Here is a 21854-nt window from a genome sequence, read left to right on the forward strand (position 1 = left end):
ATTGTATTGATTAATAGGATATTAATTGATAAATTAATTGTACTATAATAAATTAATTTATTTGAATATGGAGTTGGGTAGAATAAAGTAACTCCCTCCAAGTTTATGGTTTAGGCTTATTACTATATTCTAGCCCAACATTAATATGGGCCCCATCTAGATTTGCTAGTTTGGATCCGATCCAAACCCTTTCTAATTTATCTACCTCGGCTGGTTTAGGCCTGTTATGTCCGGCCCTACTTGAACCCGATCAAATGGACCGGGTCCGGGTGTACATGCACCATGAATCCGAACCCGCGAAAACCAAAACCTTCCGAACCCAATTTCCCGCCAAATCCCATACCCTACTGGAGTTTTCTTCTTGCCTCCATTTCCACGAGGAAGACGGAATTATTCCTGAAACCCTAGCTAACAAGCGAAGCAGGAATGAAGATCCGAACGATGAAGCTGTTGGAAGCGCACAAGAGCGCCGACGATGGCCGGGGGGCCATGTGCTCCATCGCCTGGTCTGCCCGTGGCGACCACCTTGTTACAGCGTCCTCAGCCGACAATTCGATCTGCATTCACGATGTGTCTTCGCCGTCGAACAAGCCCAAGTGTCTCCGAAATCACCGCGAGGGTGTCACGGCGTTGGCCCTCAGTCCAAATTCCACCTGCCTTGCTTCGGGTTCGATGGATCATTCTGTCAAGCTTTACAAATTTCCTGGTAACGTGCTTTTTCAGTGCTTCTCAGTTCCGATCGATTTTTACTGTGCTATAGAATGTGTCGAAGTGTTTGTTTACTTGTTTTGTGGATGGAATTTCTTGGTGTGAAATTTAGGGTTCTTTGGAACTTAAAAAATTATAATGAGAAAATGAGATTGGGGTTTCAAGAATTGGGAGGCCACAAGCTAATAAATTATTAGTTATTAAATGTTATTTCATCTTCACTTTGAAACTGATTTGGTTTTGTTCTCAAAACGAGAAGTAATGTAGATCTTGGCTTGTTTTAGTGTTTTCGGATGTTTTACATTTGAAATTTATTTATTTGAAAACCCTTCTTGAATGTGTTTTCAATATAAAACTTAAGCGGTTTTGAAAGCGATGATTTTTAGGGAGAAAATATAATGTTGAAAATATCCATTACACACCCAATACAAGGTCAAAGAGCAGAGCAGGAACAACTCATTATTCGTCGTGTTCCCTTTAAGAATAAAGGTAGAGTTCATCTTGAGATATTGTTTAGCAGTGAGGATCTACAACAAATGAATTTTAGCTTGGTTGATGGATGTTTGTTCCTAAGTACATCAAGCCATTAGACTTTGATAATTCATTCCCATATGTATGTAATATAACCGGACTATACGGTATTTTGAATTGTTGTGCTCATGGTGCTACTCTGGGTAATGTGTAGGAGGAGAGTTTGAGTCTAATATCACTAGATTCACATTGCCCATTCGTGCTGTTGCTTTCAACAAGTCGGGAGCAATCTTGGCTGCTGGTGGCGATGATGAGGACATTAAGCTTGTCAATACTATCGATGGAACCATAGCAAGGGTTCTTAAAGGGCATAAGGGACCTGTCACTAGCTTGGCTTTTGATCCTAAAGGTGAATACTTGGCGTCGCTTGATTCAGAAGGAACTATCATTTACTGGGAACTTTTCTCCGGAAGCACACTGCATGTTCTTAAAGCTGTAGCTCCTGACAATGGCGTTGATGTTTTATTATTGAACATACTTGCATGGAGTCCGGATGCAGAAATGTTAGCAGCACCAGGTAGGAAAAATGATGTGGTGTTATACGACCGCGACACTGCTGAAAAGCTGTTTTCTCTTCGAGGGGATCATTCACAGCCTGTTTGCTTCTTATCTTGGTCGCCTAATGGGAAGTATATGGCTACTTCTGGCACAGACAAACAGATTCTTATCTGGGATGTTCAAAAGAAGCAGGACATTGAGAGACAGAAATTTAGCGAATGCATATCTTGTATGGCATGGAAGCCTCACGGCAATGCAATAGCAATCATTGATGTTATGGGGAAGTACGGTGTTTGGGACTCAGCTGTACCTCTGACTATGAAATCGCCTACTGAAGATATTCCTGGTTTACAGTCGAAGAACAGCAATGGGGTCCTCTTATTTGATGAGGAAGGTGAACCTAGCGCATCTGGTAATTTTAGTGATCTTAATGAAGATAGCTATGGTGAATTTGAGTCATCGGGCAGGAAAAGATTGCGTAAACGCGCCAAGTATGATGAAGAATGGGAAGAAGACATTGGTGATGAGCTGGAGAATGTTCCAAAAGTTGAACATCGAAAAAAGGCCTCTAATGGTCATAAAGACAATACTAATGGAAAGAGTGGATCTAGAAATGTGATGGTAGCTGCCGGTATAAAAATGCAAGAAGCTTTTCAACCTGGATCGACTCCTGCACAGCCTGGGAAGAGACACTTTATGTGTTACAATATGCTAGGAAGTATAACCACAATGGAACATGATGGATATTCCCACATAGAGGTACCTACTTATTCATTGCATTTTAATTTTCTCTTTCCTGATGAAACATCGATGCATTTTTTATATCGAGTTATTTAACTTATTTGAAAATGGTTGAAGTTGGAGTGAGCTAAAAATACCAAACCAGAAGATCCATGGCTGATTTCTGATATTTCATATCCAATAAACAAACAATGTCTATTTTGGCGATAAAGCGAGAGTGAAGATATCGTTGCAAGTTCTTTCTTTGCCATTAGATTATACTTTCTCGACACAGTTCTCTAATAAATAATAATATGTAACTGAACTGCAGATAGACTTCCACGATACCAGCACTGGTCCACGTGTTCCGGCAATGACTGATCACTATGGCTTCACAATGGCTTCTCTAAACGAAGTTGGAAGTGTATTTGCCAACCCATGCAAAGGCGAGAAGAGTATGAGCACTCTAATGTATCGACCCTTCAGTAGCTGGGCAAACAACAGTGAGGTCAGTCATCTTCATCATTTCCTTTCATGGCTAAACATTTCTTGCAGCATTCTTATAGATTTAAATTAGTTTCATTTTTGCTCATATGCATTAACTTGTTGTAGCTGATGCTTATTTCCTTGTTCAAATTAGTGGTCTATGCGATTCGAAGGGGAAGAAGTTAGAGCCGTAGCACTCGGCAGCGCTTGGGTTGCCGCTGTTACAAGCCTCAACTTTCTTCGAATCTTCACCCAAGGTGGTTTGCAGGTCTGTAGAAATCCAATCTTGAGTTCTAAAGTTCAACCCTATACATATTTTACTTAATTCATTCAATTCTTAATTGTCTGAATGCCATTTTATGTTATAATTTCTTGATTTGATGCATTAGCGGCACATTCTTTCCCTCGACGGACCAGTAGTCACAGCCACTGGGTACAAAGATGAGCTGGCTGTCATCACACACATTTCCCCTCCTCTGCCCTCAGATGAGCAGGTATCATACATATATATATATATATATATTTGTGACGATCCGTGAAAACTTGGCAAATCACTGTTATCTATGAATTCCCTATTTAAGTTTTGATGAAAGCTTAATAGCACTATGGATTACAGATGCTCGAATTTAGAGTATTCAATGTTCTTCATGGAGCTCAGACTTTTCGAGGAAAAGTGCCATTGACCCCTGGATCGTGTTTAACGTGGTTTGGATTCAGCGAGGAAGGCCAACTAAGTTCATACGATTCGAAGGTGCAAATTTAAACCTTTTTTCATACATCAAACCTTTTCTTTTCTCGAAATGTGATTCGAGTATCATACTAACATGAATTTAGGGTGTTTTGAGAATCTTTTCGAATCAATATGGCGGTAGTTGGCTCCCGCTCTTCAGGTAACACCAATGATTTTAAATTACTGCGTTTGATCCATGTACATCTCGACAATTTTACATTCGAAATCGATTCGACAGCTCCAGTAAACTACAGAAGCAAGAAAATTACTGGATTGTGGGATTGAACTCCTCCAAATTATTCTGCGTCGTCTGCAAATCTCCCGAAACCTTCCCACAGGTACAGCTTTCCTCCTACAGGCATTTGTTGTTTCGAACCATCACTTTACATGTCACAGCGATTTCATATTCGGTCACGACTTTTCAGTCTGCACCGAAACCTGTCCTCACCTTGCTCGACCTGTCATTCCCTCTCGCTTCATCGGACCTCGGCGCAGACAGCCTCGAGAACGAATTTATAATGCTCAACATGCATCTCTCCCAGGCAAGCTTCCCTGTTAATTAATTCACTCTTTGCTGTCAATGGCGTAGCCATAAACATACCCCTTTCGACTTTCATTTTCTCAGATTCAGCGAAGCATGGAAGAACGAGCAGCTTCTGGTCTCGACACTGCCTCACTCGATGACGAGGCTTTCAATCTGGAAGCTTCTTTGGATAGATGCATCTTGAGGCTCATTGCATCTTGCTGCAATGGTAAATGGCCGATATTTTTCTCTACTATGTTGGTAAAAAAACCCGACAATTTATTTCATTTCAACCTATACGATTGTGCTTTATTACAGGCGACAAACTTGTGAGAGCCACGGAGCTAGTGAAGCTTCTGTCGCTAGAAAAATCGGTTCGAGGAGCCATTAAACTCGTCACGGCGCTAAAGCTACCGAATCTGGCGGAGCATTTCAACACTATACTTGAGGTGAGACTCTCAAGTAGAGCTGTTAAACGAACCGAGCCGTTCGTGAACTCGGCTCGGTTAAAACTCGTTTGCGAACGTTAACGAGTCGAACCGAATAATATAAACAGGTTCATTTGGTTAACAAACGAGCTCGAGCTTTGTTTACGAATGTTCGTTAAAAAAATATATTTATTATAAATATTGTATATACATATCAAATTATAATTTACAAATAAATAAAATATCAATTTAAAATAAATAAATAAAATAATTTTAATTTTTTTTTAATTTTTATATAAATTAAAAAAAAGTTGAGACAAACTAGTTTGAACGAGCTTAATTGAGCTTAAATGAGCCGAACACGACAATAAAAATTCTTAATGAGCGGAGTTTGAAAGTTTAATGAACGAGCACGATCTTTGTTCGCGAAAGTTAACGAACGAACACGAACATTTTAAAATTCGGCACGGCTCGGCTCGATTCGATTCGTTAACAGCTCTATTCTCAAGTTAACCTGATCTTCATCGAAATGGAGCTCCTGTCATATTTAATTCATCTTTCGACATGCAATTCTTGCTTTTCTATTACAGGAAAAGTTGCTGAAAGAAAATCGAGGCGACGCGATGCTCCCCAGCAGCAGCAAATCCAACATTCCCGTCAAATCCGAAAAACTTACTTCACCGCCCAAAACCAAAGAAAGATCGGAAAGCACAAAGCCTCCCTCGTCAATCCAGACGACGGCAAATGCGTTTATGACAAGGAAACGAGATCCTGAGGGGTCGATGAAAGTCGAAGTAGATCAAACTTGTCCGAAGACTAGTGCTGCTACAAAGTTGAGCAACAATGGTGCAGCAGAAACGACGAAGATTGGAAAGGTCGACCAGGTGAACTTTCGTCGGCCCTCTAACCCGTTCGCGAAGGCGTCGAGCACCGACGAAAGCCCGTCCCTGTTCGATTCTCTGAAGAAAATGAAGAAGTCTGATGTGAATAAAGGGTAAATGATGAACTCATTCATGCATAATTTGTCCTTTGATGCAGATCTTTTTTCAGTCACGAATGGTAGCAGGACAAGATCAAAAACTTACATTATGTTCTTGAGATTGTTTTGTGTAAATGCTTCAAATTTGTTGTAATCCCAATATATGTGAACGTTGTAGCTCCAATTATATATTAAACTTTTTTTTTTAAAAAAAACCGAATATATACTAATTTTTTTTAGAAGTACACACTTTATAAGTCGAAGTGTACGACTATAATGTAATTGACGTTCAAAATTCGCCTCTATCTTAATTCCACGTGTAATGATGTCATTGTGCCACGTGTCGTTTCGACCCCACCGCGGGGACTATAAAAGGCAATTTCCGTTCTTTCTGAATTCTGATAACGTGTTGAATTTAGGCCAACCGATCGATACTGAGAGCGTGGTTCAGGTTGCCTGATGGTGATGGCACTCCGTGCTTCGGCCGTCGGGCGTCCGCCGTCGGTTCCGCGGTCGCCGGAGCTGGCTCAGTCACCGAAGGCGCCTGTTCTTCTTCCTTGTAAAGGACGTGCATCATCGAAACATCAACTGAACAATTTGTCGCTGCCTCCTGCTGCTGCTGCTGCTTTTAATGTATTTGCTGCCATTGCTGCTCCTGATGAAGCCAGAGCTGTGACCATTCCCAAAGAGCAGATTGTCACTACTCTCAGTCAGGTTTGGAAGAAGAGTTGATTCGCATTGTCATCAAATATGCCATTCCGTAGAATTAAATTGCGTATGTAGCATTTTCCTTTTTTTTTTTTTCCTTGCAATTCCGTGAAGAAATTGATGGATTTCGAGTGATTGAGGTGCGTAATTGATGATTTATTGGATGCTGAGAACTTAGAGTTGGTTAGGTTTGCTGTTGGAGCTATGTTCGTTGCATTTCCCTTCGCACATTTTTTTAGCAAGTGTTTGTTAATTTATCCTTATAAACTTCATGTTATTCTGAAACTTTCAGGTGGAGTCCACAATCGATCAGATTCAGGAATTTGGTTCGAAAGTTTTCAGTACAACAAGCCAAGTGGTTGGAGTTGTGACAGATGCTGTGAAGCCAGCATTGCCTGTCCTGAAACAGGCTGGAGAACAGGCTGTGAAAATTGCATCTCCTGTGGTTTCTGAGGCTTCTAAGAAAGCTCAAGAAGTTCTCCAGAGTTCTGGAATCGACACCGAGCCAGTGATAACTGCTGCTAAGGTACACTGATAACTATGAGTAAATAGATCACCTAACCACTAGTGCTATATTGTCTTCTGTGATCAATTTTGATGAGCTTATTTGATATTTATTACTCCGTCCATTCAATTTTTATTGTTTTAAAGTATATTTAAGTATATTTGCACGGTTTGGTGATTGTATTTTTGTTATAAATTGACAAATTTGCCTTAATGAATTGTATGGCAGAGATGAAATTAATAAATGAATGAAGGGTAAAAGTCTAAAATTTGTGTCAAAAAAAAAAAAGGAAATAGGACAATAGGAAAGTAGGACATTAGTTTGTGGACGGAGGGAGCATATGAGATTTTGTGGAAATAGAAGGATTTCAGGGCCTTGGCAGAAAGTTAGCCTTTTAAATTATTTCCATTGCATACCATCCATTAGAACACGAGATTCTTCAAATAAGTCAAAAAGATTTGTTGTTATGTCACTATGATTTTGGCTACAATCCATTCATCCGACCACATCAGATGAGTATTTGTCCAGTAATCTGGGATTTCTAGTCACCAGTGTGACTTAATAATGATGAATTAAACATAGAGTTAGAGGTATGTAGAGAACTGACTGCAAATGTGCATTCCGGAATGCATTTTAATATGTTTTGCTGCATTTCTGAGAACTGCCATTGGGGATTCTTGTGTAGGGTAGGTCCGCTGATCTTCGACGGGTAATATTCTTCTTCCGTTATATCAATGATGATCAAATTAGTTTGCTGAATGAATGATGAACTATTCTAATTCACACTACATTTTCCTGCACCTCATCTATCACTTCTGTAGCTTTGTTAGATCATTATTTTGATCAACTGTGCAAAATCTGATTGATCTCAAGAAAACAGAGCCATCAATAGAACATGTTTATTTTTTTGTGCATTTTAAAGTTTCTCCTTCTTCACTAGTCTCAGAAACCTTAACAAGGCATGCCTATTGATTTGTAATGATTGTTTTGAACTTCAGACAGTTGCTGATGCTGCTGAGCAAACGACAAGGGTGATCGGTGAGGCCAAACCCATAGCTACCTCTACTGTTCAGACAATATCATCTGCCGAACCAGCTGTGATTTTGGGGACCGGTGGTGCATTAGTCATCGTGTACTTCTTAATTCCTCCAATATTTTCTGCCATCTCCTTCAGCCTTCGAGGTTATCAAGGTAACTAGACCTCATACTTGGTACATTTCATTTTCTGTCTCAGAGATCATTTTGCTGTTAGAAATAGAGTTATATATATCATGTTTGTTGTTTTTCAGAAACACTTAACTGTGCTTTTCGAAGATAATAGGCAAAACTGAAACACTACTCTTCTTTTAGGCACTGTTTGGTTTGATGGATTTGAATTTAAATTTGAATTTGAATTTGAGGGCGGATTCTAAATAAATAGATTTGAAATACTTTGAATTTAACTATGTTGTTTGGTATAACAAATTATATTTGAAATGTTAAAAATGAGGGATTTGAAATCCCTTGTAATTTGAAGGGGTCATTTGAATTTAATTTACTTCAAATCACCCCAACCAAACGGGGCCTTATTGAACTTCTTTCATCCTTTGCACACACCTTATATGACTGTAGCTCCTCTTAGCCATATGTTTCCATAAAAAGGAAACTCAAATTATCGCTAAATTTCTTTTAGATTTTTAATCGGAAACATTATCTTGTAGTCTTGGTGTCTATTATTATTGCACATTCAGTGTCTCATTTCTGTTTTGGATGCTATGCTATGCTCAAGGTGATTTGACAGCTACTCAAGCTTTGGATCTTATGTCCACAAAGAATTACATCATGATCGACATACGGCCAGAGAAGGAAAAAGGCAAGGCCGGCGTTCCTCGCCTTCCCAACAAAGCTAAAAACAAATTGATATCTATCCCGTGAGTACAACCATTCAATATTTCCATAAATAAAGAGCCAAATGTATGAAAATCCACCCCACAACCCGTTCGAAGCTCTATTAATAATCGGGCTAATTAGAACTAATCAACACATGCAAAATAGATAGATATATATATCTTATATATTGTGTTAATTGAAGTTATGTACTCTAAGTTCACATTTTATATATTTGATGTGCTGAGTTCAACGATAGCATGTATTATATGGCCTATTGTCATATCCTGTCAGTTCTTACATATATATTACGTTAATACATACCTAGTGCTGTCTATTTATATTTCATGTGTTGTCAGATTATAATTCATATGTCGTTAGTACATTATAAATCGCCTCCATTAATAATATATATGGTGATATTTCCTTTCTTAGCATCTTTCATATATCCTTCTTTTCTGCTACAGGTTAGAAGAGTTACCTAACAAACTGAAAAGCCTGGTCGGAAATGTCAAGAAAGTCGAAACAGAACTGCTTGCAACGAAGATCTCTTATCTCAAAAACATAAACAAGGGATCCAACATCGTGATACTAGACTCGTAAACCCCTTATCTTGTTGTCTACCTACAATAATCGCCGGGCCACAAACTTCTTACATACCTACACTTATCGAGAAAATTGCGAAAATATCCCCATGTATATCCTATTGTCCTGTATGACAAAATATATCCTACATGTTTGCAAAAGTCGTTATTTATGTCCTTTGGCTGCGTGTGATGTTCATACTATGTGCGGCTATCTGGGGCTAAATGATAAAAATAGCGATTATTGCAAACATGTGGAATATATTTTGTCAGCAAGATAAATATAGGACAAAAGTGAAAATGGGGTATACATTGGAGATATTTTTTGCAATTTTCCCCATTGCTTCACTACTTACATTACAAAGTTTCTAGTTTTAACATACTACTCTTATTACAACCTATTCAGGTATGCAGATTCAGCTAAAACAGTTGCAAGAACACTGACGAAGCTCGGGTTTAAGAACACCTTTGTTGTGGCTGATGGCTTCTCTGGAGGCAAAGGGTGGCTGCAGAGCCGCCTGGGTGCAGATTCGTATAACGTATCTTTTGCTGAAGTTATATCGCCTTCACGCGTTATTTCTGGTACAGCTGCAGGTGGTCGGCTTGGCTCGCGTAGCCCGGCTTCGGGTACGACTGGCCGACGGCTCGGGACGGCTACACCAAGCCCAGCCAAGCTGCTTCCTGGAGGCTCGGATTAAGGTACCACACTTGTGTTCTTATTAAATAACTTTTTTATTTATTTTATTTTTATGCAGTTAATTTTACTATTAAGTTTTATGTTTATGGTTTGTGATTGATGAATGTGCAATTTGTTATGTAATAATAATAATATAATATTGTTAAGTATAATATATATATATATATATCTATGCGTGTGTAATATAGGTTAAGTGTTTAACATATATGCATATAATATATATGTATGGATGTATCCTGGAGTAAATAATAAGTAATGAAAGAGATTTTATTTCACCATCAATTCCATTCATTCTCAGTATCCATAACAATTGTCCTTTGTAGGCGGTGGAGAAGACGGTTGTAAAACATCCACCTAGTAGCTAGGTAGGCAATATGTACATTATATATTTTCAACACAATTCTTGAATTAGATTCATTTGAAAGGTAGTTTTTGGTGAGTAGAGTAGAAGGAATGGTGCCACAATATTATTTGATATAATTTGGATGAATTTATTTTAGAATTGGGACGTTCAATAGACTAAGAACTTTGTTAAATACTGTAATATATATATATATGCATAATACAAATATATCATATGAACGGATAATACATGTAATCATCATCAACAAACGATATACTAATATATATATATATAATATATTACTAACAACACATGTTAATAGCAATACAATACTACATTCGATCTTTGACTCTCAATTATTATATTAATATATAGTACAGTCACCGAAAAATGACAAATATTTCTATTAGTGTCTTATAATGAAATAACTCAGGACTAGCTAAAGTTAATCAAACATAATGCTAAGCACCCTCCATCAAATCAAAACTTTGAAATGGCAAATAGAACACATAAATAAAATTTGTAACATGCAACAAAAATATACTCCCTCCTCATTCCAAAAATTGGACTATCTTTTTTGGCACTGTAGGAATATGCACTTTTGGTTCTTTTTTATTTTTATAGTAAGAGAGTACCCAAAAAAATAATATAATTTTTTATTAATTAAAAAATAAAAATATTTTTAAAAGATCAGACAAAAAAGGAGCACAGTTTTACAAAGACAGAGAGAATATTATTATTATTATTATTATTATTATTTTATTTATTATTTTATTTTTTTATTTTTAAGAATGAGATTAAGAAGAATTAGGCAAAAACTAGGGTCATTCGTCATCATCATCATCATCATATACAAACATAAAACAACAAAAATCACAAACCTAAATAAAACACCCTCTTACTCGTTTATAGCTCAAAACCTTTCTCTAATTTGACTCTCATATGTAAAATCATTTATATTAATGAGAAATAATGAATAATTAGATGAGATCAAGGAGAGTCATAGTTTGTGAACCTGGTGTAGCTGTGTTTCTGTATGTTCCTCATTGCACAGCAGCTGATGAAATACACTAAGCTCACCATGGCCACCGCGCAGGCGTTGATGGCCGCCAGCGTCCGCCATTTGCTCCTAACCCGCTCCAAAACGGCTGCCTTGCACTTTTCGCATCTCAGGCACCTCTGCGCCGTGTTCTTGCTCCACACCGCGCAGTCGGGCTCTTTAACTTCCTGCATTGGCCGGCTTGTGTTTGCTCTCGGGCACTCGCTGCTCGGGGGAGTGCAACACCCCACCTGCATGACAGTATATAAATATATATAGTGTGTGTGTACGAGAGGATGAATGAAAATGCATTGTATAAATAACAGAAGTATATATATGGATTTTTATAATAGATTAAAAAATATTGATTAATGAAAGTGTCTAAATGGTTTTGATATTTCTAACTTTTGTATAGATATATATATATACATATATTTATGAGTGGGAACAACTGCTACTCTTATAATACACTTTGGGCAAATTTTCGACTAAATTTAATAACCTGTAAATTAGGCCTCAAGTCACACTCTAGGTATATTAAGTATAACAAGCAAAATTCAGAGTTGTGAGGATTTGAATCCATAACCTATAAGACGAGTCCACCCCAAACTATCATGTCATTCCTTTTGATGTTAGTAAATAAATACATTTTAGTTACATAGACTAAAAAAATAAGTAAAAAGAAAAAGTATCATCAACAACTAAAGGAGTATATAATATCTTTCTTTATTTAAAATATATAATATCTTTCTTTATTTAAAATATTATCTCATCATTCGTTTAATTTTATATTTCGATTTTAAAATATTAGTAGTATTTGATAACTTGATAGCACAAGTGAATGGATAATTTGATTTAATAAGTTACACCATTGTTGTAATACTAATTAAAATGTAATTACTTTTTTTTATTTATGTAGGAGCCACAATTGCTATTAGAAAATAAAAAAAAAAAAAGAAAAAATCAATTTCAAATTCCCTAAAAAAAAAAATACTTACTTAATTGTAATAATCTATAATATTTTTTAAAAATATTATGTTTAATATATATTATTCCATATTCATTTACGTTTTACATACTATATAATTGTCTATTGTCAATTTTGTCTTCAATTTTTAATTTCCAAGAAAATCATTTATTATTATTATTATTATTATTATAAAATAGCTTCAAAGTAAATAAATGAAAGTTGAAGAAATGTTTACCTGTAGTGGCGACAAATGAAGGTGGTAATACTCCTCACTCTTCCCTCCTTCAACTCCGCCGCACAAATTCACTCGCTCCAAACACGCCCTTATAGTCTCCCAATTCTCCTCATTCATCACCTGCCGCCGGAGCCACCACGACCGGTGGTCCGCCGCCGCACCGCCGATCCTCCCGTGCGTTACAATCACTCCGAAGATCGTGAACGCCGTCAGTCCGACGATCAGCGCGAACACCATCACCAGGTACAACCACATGAAGAAGGAGACGCTGCAGCACGCGCCGATTACCCCCGCCGCCGACACCGCCACCAAGGCGGCGGACGCCACCAGCAGCGGCGTCCGCAGCGTCTTCTCGCACTGCGATTTCGACCTCTGGTTGAGCCACAGCGAGTATCCGAGCGCCGTGCACGCCACCAACAGCATCACCACATTCACCGCCGCGATTATCCCATTGCTCAATCGAAGCATCTCTGGATTTCGATTTCTCTGATGAGAAACGATTTCTCGATCGATTTTAGGGATTTTGGATTTGGAGCGGAGGGAGAATATAGCGGTTTTTGAAGGGAAGGGGACTGAAAAAGGCAATGCCGGAATGGCGGTGACCGAAGTTTGGTTTGGGGACGCCTGGGAGTGGAGGTCCTGATGTGATCTGCTCCGTTGATTGGGATAAGGGTGGGACCCGGGATATGGACGGTGCGGATTGTTCAGGATTTTCGAGTAAGGTTTATTGAGTTGATTTCATCGCATTTAATTTTGGATATCGCAAATTAATTCTGGATAACAAAACTACAAATTACTTTCTATGTCTGTTTAAATATTAGTGATTATCTTTTATCCAAGTTGTGGTTGTATGTGTTTTCAATTTTCTTTTTAGATATTATATTTTATACTCCCTTCATAAATTTTTTTACTCTAAACGTAAAAAATAATGGTAATTGTGTAAAATAATAATGAAAAAAAATCAAAAGTTAAAAAGGATAAAAATGGTTAACTATATGAGTACAAATTTTTTTCTTAGGAAAGATCTCATTTGATACTTGTTTATTTATCATTTAATTTTGGCAAAATACTATAAAATCTATTTGTAGTTAATAAAAAATGCATAAAACCCCAATTATTTAAAAATTATGTCGTATTATTTTATTAACTTTTTTTTATGTAATTAACAATGATTGCTCTAAACGCGTTCTAATTGTAAAATAATTTAGAAATTTCATAATTATAAAATCATTACTAACAGTAATAATTTTAGACTCCGTCATAACTGCAAATTTTAAAGAAATCCTCATAGTGTCAGGGATTGACAGTTTTATCGTAAATTCTTGGTCATAGTCTTTTCCATATGTGCAAATCTTCCATTTAACCTTTTTACGTAATTAACAGTGATTGCTCTAAATGCGTTCTAACTGTAAAATAATTTAGAAATTTTATAATTATAAAATCATTATTAACATGAGTAGTTTCATCCGTCGTAACTACAAATTTTAAAGAAATCCATCCTAGTGTCATGGATTGACAATTTTACCCTAAATTCTGAGCCTTGGTCCGTTCCACGTGTCTATAGAGTGGATTGATGGTATATGTCTCAATGCAAGTATGTTTCTTTTGTTATTTCTCATATTGCATGGAATATTCAGGCTTGTTATATAGAGGGGCGAGAGGACAGTTGGTACAAGTGCTCCTTGAGGAAGGAGTATGCTCGATGATGTCATTGCATCAGAGTAGAACAACTTCATTCATGCGGGAGGCACCATGTTAAAGGCGATCTTGGGGTAAAAAGCGCAAGCTGCAACCTGCAATATTCCCAAGGCTGTGTGAAGATGAAAGGCGGAATGGGAATGGGAATGGGCCGTATATGAATTGACTATGGGGAACCTCACTTAGAGTGAGCACAAAGGATATGCTCAAGTGCCGATAAACTGAAGCCTAAACGCTGCAAAAAAACCAATATCGGTGCAGCATTGTATGAGAGACCTGTGGTGGAGAATATTGTCATATGACACTTTCGCCTCGGGTTCTCGATCATAATTCATCTTTAGTGTGCGAGCCCCTTATCATTGGACGACAGATTGATAGCTTATGTCTCGATGCAAGTATATATCCATATATCTCCCATATTGCATAAAACCTTCAGACTTGTTGCAGACAGAAGATGGCTGGTCTAGGCTTCAGAGAGCACAGGGCTCAGCACTAGGCGTGTCGAGCATATAAGTATGTTACAATGTCATGTCAATATAAATCATGCCATGATGTCTGCCTACTTTTTTATGCGTAAGATTAGTTTTTAATCAGCATCCAATTCCTTTCCATTAATACTATATAAATGACAATACTTAAGCTTGAGCTCGGCTCGATTATAAAAACTCGAGTTAAGCTCGGAAACAAGATCGACTCAACTCAAATAACAGCAGTAGGGCCGGGTCGAAATGAGTGGCGGCGCCACCCAATTTCCGAAACCCGCCCGGGGCTTCGAATTCCAGTTCGGCGCCGCGCAAACAAAGATCGAAAAAGATGTCGTACCTTACTCGACACCAATGCTGTGAAGTTCTTCCCATTCACCATATAGAAGCAGGATTGATCAAAGGGACCTCAAGCAATCTCTTATGAGAGTCAATGTGGATTGAGCAGCAGAAGATCCTGCGAGTTTCTCGAACAGGCTGCCATCCATTCTAGCTTGAATTTCATCGGAAGTTGCCATCTCATGCATCAGGTCTTTAACAGCTTCATCCGCTTCCATCATCGTGTTCCCCATTTCCTGCAGTAACTCAACCGGGGATATGGAGGGCCTCGACAGCTCCACAAGAGTCACCTGATGTTTGACAACGTGTTAGAAATGGTGTCGAATAGTCAGTGGGATCAAATATTTCGAAACCTTTACGGGGGAGCTTAAAGTGCAAACTTCTCAGAATTTCTACTATTCACAAAAAAAACATTCCTCCAAAAATATTAAATCAAATATCTATTTTCCATTTAAAATGTCATATCATACAACTATTTCAATTCAAAATATCTACTGTTCAAATTCCAACTCAAAATCCAAAGCTCAAACAAACACACACCCCTACAACATTTCGAACATTTAAAAGTTCTATTTTATTTTATTTTATTTTATTTTTATGCAACTCTTGCTATCCTCTTTTAAAATGTTAAAAAAAATCCGAAATTCCAACTTAAAATTAATTGGTGTTAAGTGAAGTAGTCCCTCATCCTTACATACGTATAGGGAGTTCCTATATTTTTCTTACGCGGAACAATATTCAACAAAATAACAAAACCCTGAAATTCTAAAATATGCACGATTAAAGAATCTAGCTGCACAATACATATAAAAAAATTACTAAAAACCAAACATAAAAAATCTACAGTAAAAAAAAAATAAAAAGCTACAAAAAGTATTATTTTCAAAGCCAAAAACTCTATACAAAACACCATCCGACCAACGTTTTCAACTCCAAAATATTCAAAATTTTAACCAGAATTTATGCAAAATACCTCAAAGCAAAGATCACATGATTAGATTTATTTAACTGAAGATCAATTTAAACTGACACTTGCTAAGGGATCGAAACAGTGAAAAATGCAGTGCATACCTGTTTATCTTGTGGTATATTAGCTCTTTCTTTCGCAATTGCTACAGCTCGAGAAAGTCCACCAATAGCATCAATCAAGCCAAGAGAAACTGCATCATTACCCATCCAAACTCTCCCTTGTGCAACTTTTTCCATCTCATCTACCTGAAATGCATTCTTACTTGAACTTTGGAAACTACTCACAGAATCACTGGTATGCATAAAAAGGGCAATGTACATGGTTTGCAAAACGTACTGTCATTGATCTCGAAAAGGCTGCCTTGTCTCGAAACTGTTTGTACAGAGCCTGAGCTTTCTTGGCAAAAAGTTCGGCTTCATCAGCTCTGTGGATCAAAAATCATTTTATCGAAGTTAACAACTGTTAATGTGTAAATGTATAAAGGAACAAACTGTGACTTAACCAAATTATTCTCACAGTAAAGAATCAGATTGAGAAACTATTACGTAGACTTGCCCAAACAATTCCAAACCGACAGTTCGAACTAGAACTTTTCGATTCAATTTCATATTTTTACAAACCGTAAACCGCCATATTTCAATTCGAACAGATAGTATCTCCAGTTTTCCCTTTTTCTTTTGAAATTTTAAAAGCATAAGCCAGCTGTTAAAAAGTTATAAAATATTTTGGCGCTTCGGTTCGAACCGCCGATGGCCACAAATATTGCATCATAACTAAAAGGGAGTACCTGTACGGTCGATGTTCTGCTGCTGAATATTCTGCATATTTTCCCCTTGATATGATCTCCCTGTTGAAGCCAATTGACTCATACAGCTTTCCCAGATTGATCTTTGCTACAAGCAGAAGAACACTAAACTTCAGTTAGCACTACAATCCCGACAATTCTCTCTTCACAAGACATTTCGGTATTGTGCTAAAGTATCACCTGACACAACTCCAATAGAACCAGTTAATGTAAGATTTTCTGCAACAATTGTGTCTGCAGCCATCGCCATATAGTATCCTCCACTAGCAGCTACATCAGACATTGATGCAACAACAGGTATCTGTGCAGCCAAAACCTTGATTTCCCTCCACATTCTGTTCATTGAAATCGAAACTTTCATGCCCACATCAGATGCTATATATGTTCAAAGTGACAATTGCATGTCTCGAAACATATTCATGGACATGATAATGATTGATATAGAAATTTCTTATTGTGATTTAACTTATTCTGTCCTGCAGGGACACTCTCCATGTCCCAAACCAAATAATCAATTCTTAGTTTCAATTTTGGATAATACGAAAATAATAACAGGACTTATTTCAATCGAATACTAACCTGACCTAACAATCTAATGGGAGTTAACTCTAATGGATTCACTGTGACTCTTACAAACTACAATTAGGAACTAACATTCATAAATCTTACGAATTGTTGACGATAAGCATCAATCCACTATGGACCTAAAATGAAACATTCTATTTATATCCCAGGATTATCTTCAGATAATATGGCTTAGATATATAGCAGGGTCTGATAAGTTACTGTTTGTTTTTGTAACCATGATGTAATAGCAGTACCAAATATGAAGGCACCTTCTAGGTCTTATGTTTGCACTTTGGAACTATAATGTCGAAAAGGCCCCAAGAAGTGACTAGTAATATAAATGTCTCTTCATTGTGATAAGACAAAAGTTTAGTTATTCCATAGCAAACAAATTAATAAGTTTTATTTAATTATTGCAAGCTCCCTGCTATTTTAAATAAATATACGAATTTGAAATAAAAAATCAGAAATTGGACCAAGGTAATAATTATCGAGAAACTCACAAATCAGAAGCAAGGGCTTCTCCTCCAGTGCTATCAATTCGAATGATAACAGCTTTATACTTTTTTGATTCTGCAAAAAACTAAAAGAATAATGAGGCAATGTTGATGAAGCTAAGTTTGTTGATGAAGCTAAGTTTGTTGAAGAAGCCAATACAAACAAGAAACAGTCATTCTCATTATAGAATTAACACATCAGAGATGGAATACAAAGAGTTTCCAAAACTATTAGAATTGAACGTATTCTGAAATATTTTCTAATAGCCTACACAAAGCTCCTCAAAAACTGTGGTTTTATACATTTTATAAACTTGTATCTGATCAAGAAGATTAGAAGAAGCCTTATTATTTTTGAAAAAATGAAAGAAAGGCATTTGTGTTGGTTAAAGAGAGACTCCATCTCACAAATTAATTGAATTAGAGGGCATCATAACATTATATCAGGATTCACTGGGAAACACCACAGACCTCTTATACTGCGGATCTTCTGAATAAATTGATCAGCAATAATCCTTGAGGTGGGTGACCTAAATCGCCCTTGTGTCCGGGTAATGCTCCCTGAGGCTCTTATTATAGCTATCTTGTCTTTGAACCCAGCCAAGCCAAGGGTCTTTTTCCTGACAATACAGTACTTCCTGCACGCATTCCGCAAAAACAGCATTGGAGTTTGATACATACATATATATATATATATATATGCATAAGTTTTTTATATAAGGGCATGCAAATGAAAGTTTTTACATGGATGCTCACCATCCTAAACAAAGATCAGTAAATAGGGTAAACCTTGCACAGTAAAGTTCTGGTTTTGTCTAAGCATCATTACGAATCTTGATGTTCCAATCATGTTGAATGTAAAATTCTATTGAGTTTTTTCTTGAACCATGATGAAGGATTTTTCAACAAGATTTTGATGAATCACGATTCCACTTTTGAGTATTAATAATGAATTGTATAAACCGAGGATGACACACCATTCAGTACACTTAAAAAATAAAAGTAACATCAATTGAACCATGGGCAGAGTTCACTCCAACAACTTGTAAAAATTTAATGGTGTTAAAATGGAAATGAGAGTACAAAGAGCAAAAGAGTATAAGATGGTTTAATTATTAGGTACGTATAACACCGGAATATCATTCTGAACCAACAATATTTGAGAATGGGAATCTTACAATACTAATAAAATAAATCACTGGGAAAAATTATATGATCGTTTTCAACTGCAAGAACAGAAAGCATCTGAAGAGGTTAAGGCCGTTTATCATAATTATACTCGTATAGTATGGTACCAAACAACATTTTTGACAAGTGACTTGAGAACAATAATGTAAGCAGTTACCTGTAATCAACTGTTGGGAGTACATTTGTACTTGGAATTCCCATTCGTTTTTTCAGCAATGACATCACCTGAAATCCAAGAAAGATTGTGATCAACAAAATGAGGTAATACAATCTACGTAACTAAAGGAGAATTTCACTAAGTCTGAACTTTTCACTGAGGGGTTACCTCATCCTCATATTTAATATCTGTTATTAAGCCCTCTTCTTTCATTCTTTCGATTTGATACTCTCCTTGGTTTACAAAATTTTCAATCTCTTCTTTTTTTCTACCTGTAGATAACAAAAATTAAATTACTAAAATTATCACCAAGTATCAGACCATGTCAATGAGTTCAATGGCACCTTTCGCAAGCGAAATTTTGTCAATCCAGTTTGTGTAGATGTTTTCAAGCAGAGCAGTCAGCATTTCACGTTGCTCATCAGACATACTTTTCCGGGTCAATGGCTCTCCCGCAGCCTTGTATTTACCAATCTGTTGGACCTGTGCTTCAATCCCAATCTTCTCAAGAACACCTAGAAAGCAATTTGAGGTCAAAATGGAGGTAGTTAGAAATTGTCACAACTCACAAGGTATTGGACACAAATATAGAATCTCTTTAATTAGTAAAAATAACTCACTCTATCAAAACAGGAATTAAGGTGAATAAATGTCAAGTTTCGAACCAGAAGAAATTCAAAGATCAATTATATTAACCCATTGCAGCATTGTTCATTGCATTGAATAGTAACGATCGCATGCGATTATATAGTTACAAATTGGAGTTCAAATCAACCATAATTTGTCAAGGCAATCTCATTGCCAGATCAATAGTAAAATTGCACATAGTAATAAAATATTACTACCGGAATTTCGAACCAACTTACCTCCAAAAAATGATGACTGAACAAGTAATCCATACAATTCAACATAAGCAGTCGGTGGAGCATAGAGCTCTTCACAAGCACAGCCAATATAGTACTCTTTCACTCCACAGGTCGGCACATAGCCTATGATGAACTTACCTATAAATTTCAACATGTGTTATGAGAATAAATTATCTGCTGCATGTTATTTAGCACAAACTGAAAGGAGGTAACATCAAAAGCTAAAAAAGACGACTACATTGCAAAGTGAGCAGAACAAAAGAGTTCAGCTACTCTACCTGATTTCCTAAAATTTAACACATGCCTCCGAATCTCATCTAGCTTCCCCCAACCACAATTTAAAGAATCCAAATGGAGGTAAATGCCTGCCACACGAGGGTCGTAAGCTGCTTTATCGAAATTCTCACAAATTTGAGGCAAAGATAGTGCTCTTGGGAAGCTCCTTAGCTGATCAGTTATCTAACATAAAGCAATGCACATGTTTTAACTGTACATCAAACCAATCCAGTGATAACAAGAGAATTCAAGCTCAGTAGCTAAGGGTGTGTTTGTTTGTGTTTTCTCCATTGTTTACACCAAAGTCAATATATTCTTTTATCTGAAAATCACACTCAAAATCTATAACACTGTGTCCCTAATTCAGGATTAAAACATCAAATTCAAAACATATTCTCAATTTTAAAAAGATCAAATCTAATCAGCCAAACAAACCTAAAAATAAACACATCAAGTCACCAACAAACACGCCCTTAAAATGTTCATCACCAATCCCTCAGAATCTCTTCCTCGTTGAGGTGTAATTGTTTGGGAATTTTGAAAATTAGGGATAGAGAATCAAAATGAATAAACCTATAATCGAATGGATCGTATGATAAACACTTTAAAAAAAAATTATTGACACGATTTAAATCTAGGATAATCGAATAATACACTAAAGAATTCTAATAGAAACAAATGTCACGTAAATGGCGTTATAGAACAAATCAAACCTCTTAGAACATAGCAGAAAACAAAAAGAAAACGTAAATAAAATCAACTTATAAGTTATAACCTCTCCACGCAGCGTCATCTTGAGAACACTCCCATTCTTGAAGCGTTCCCATGGGAAAGCAAAGAACAACCTCGTTTTCTGAGTGAAGTTCTCCCACCGGCTACGCTGATTGTAAACGAATTCACCACGCGGATACTTTCCGTCACGATCTCTGCTGGCACTCGCCAATTCGCCTCCGGATGGAAGTGTTGCGAAATGATGGACGATCAGATAGGCGCGCCGGTGAATAACGGCGGAGAAATGATCGCCGGAGATGGAACCGTAGCGGTGACCGTACGAAAGAAGAAGCTTCCACATCTTCTCACGGCTCGGCTCGGCTCAGTTTCAGCTTCTTGTAGAAGTAGAGTCAAGGCTCATGGCAGCGCCGGCGCTATCGGTTAGCGGTATTTTGTGATTTGTACCGACAATGGAATTGCCAACAAAAATAATTGAAAGATCTTGGTGTCTTTGTTTGGTAATTTGTATTTTCAATTTTGATTTGAATATAAAAATTTTAAATTTGAATATTTTGTATCATACTATATAAATAACGTTATAATGATTTATTTATTATTTTTATATTATATTAAAAAATAATTATATACATTGCGTTCATATATTATACTATCAAACCATTATTTCGATTTATAATTTTAATATTTCAAACAAGAAACTAAACTTTCAGAGCGACCAACAAAGTAACAA

At 36.8% G+C, this 21854-nt stretch overlaps 4 protein-coding genes across 7 annotated transcripts; 2 read left to right on the top strand and 2 right to left on the bottom strand.

The window, feature by feature from the left end:
- Positions 1-358: 358 nt before the first annotated feature.
- LOC127241884 (protein ENHANCER OF LHP1 1) lies at positions 359-5781 on the top strand. 2 transcript variants are annotated; one of them, XM_051261140.1, is made up of 12 exons: positions 359-706; positions 1394-2496; positions 2789-2965; positions 3098-3211; positions 3333-3437; positions 3545-3694; positions 3778-3833; positions 3912-4011; positions 4099-4215; positions 4299-4425; positions 4515-4645; positions 5215-5781. In XM_051261140.1, exons 1-12 carry the CDS (start codon positions 427-429, stop codon positions 5620-5622), a joined length of 2868 nt encoding a protein of 955 aa, XP_051117097.1. In that variant the 5' UTR covers positions 359-426; the 3' UTR covers positions 5623-5781. The 2 variants fall into 2 exon arrangements, with proteins under 2 accessions (XP_051117097.1, XP_051117098.1); XM_051261141.1 differs by having other exon boundaries at positions 3560-3694.
- A 226-nt stretch (positions 5782-6007) lies between these two features.
- Positions 6008-10133, top strand: LOC127241665 (calcium sensing receptor, chloroplastic). The gene is made up of 6 exons (XM_051260819.1): positions 6008-6317; positions 6604-6837; positions 7815-8007; positions 8585-8726; positions 9150-9281; positions 9673-10133. Exons 1-6 carry the CDS (start codon positions 6063-6065, stop codon positions 9962-9964), a joined length of 1248 nt encoding a protein of 415 aa, XP_051116776.1. The 5' UTR covers positions 6008-6062; the 3' UTR covers positions 9965-10133.
- LOC127241666 (tetraspanin-5-like) lies at positions 7928-13062 on the bottom strand. Of its 2 annotated transcripts, none has more exons than XM_051260822.1 (3): positions 12551-13062; positions 11322-11596; positions 7928-8041 (listed from the first exon to the last, which is right to left on the bottom strand). In XM_051260822.1, the coding sequence occupies exons 1-3, from the start codon at positions 13016-13018 to the stop codon at positions 8035-8037; spliced, it is 750 nt and encodes a 249-aa protein (XP_051116779.1). In that variant the 5' UTR covers positions 13019-13062; the 3' UTR covers positions 7928-8034. The 2 variants fall into 2 exon arrangements, with proteins under 2 accessions (XP_051116779.1, XP_051116777.1); XM_051260820.1 differs by having other exon boundaries at positions 8004-8061.
- A 1674-nt stretch (positions 13063-14736) lies between these two features.
- On the bottom strand, positions 14737-21618 carry LOC127241663 (serine protease SPPA, chloroplastic-like). Of its 2 annotated transcripts, none has more exons than XM_051260817.1 (13): positions 21171-21618; positions 20398-20578; positions 20120-20257; positions 19598-19768; positions 19422-19525; positions 19254-19321; positions 18380-18546; positions 17915-17984; positions 17025-17179; positions 16827-16932; positions 16376-16463; positions 16141-16284; positions 14737-15359 (listed from the first exon to the last, which is right to left on the bottom strand). In XM_051260817.1, the coding sequence occupies exons 1-13, from the start codon at positions 21465-21467 to the stop codon at positions 15129-15131; spliced, it is 1920 nt and encodes a 639-aa protein (XP_051116774.1). In that variant the 5' UTR covers positions 21468-21618; the 3' UTR covers positions 14737-15128. The 2 variants fall into 2 exon arrangements, with proteins under 2 accessions (XP_051116774.1, XP_051116775.1); XM_051260818.1 differs by having other exon boundaries at positions 20398-20484; positions 21171-21357.
- Between the last annotated feature and the right edge of the window lie 236 nt (positions 21619-21854).

The sequence above is a fragment of the Andrographis paniculata genome, unplaced genomic scaffold (assembly GCF_009805555.1).
Source record: "Andrographis paniculata isolate CXL003 unplaced genomic scaffold, ASM980555v1 Contig83END, whole genome shotgun sequence".
Lineage (NCBI taxonomy): Eukaryota > Viridiplantae > Streptophyta > Magnoliopsida > Lamiales > Acanthaceae > Andrographis > Andrographis paniculata.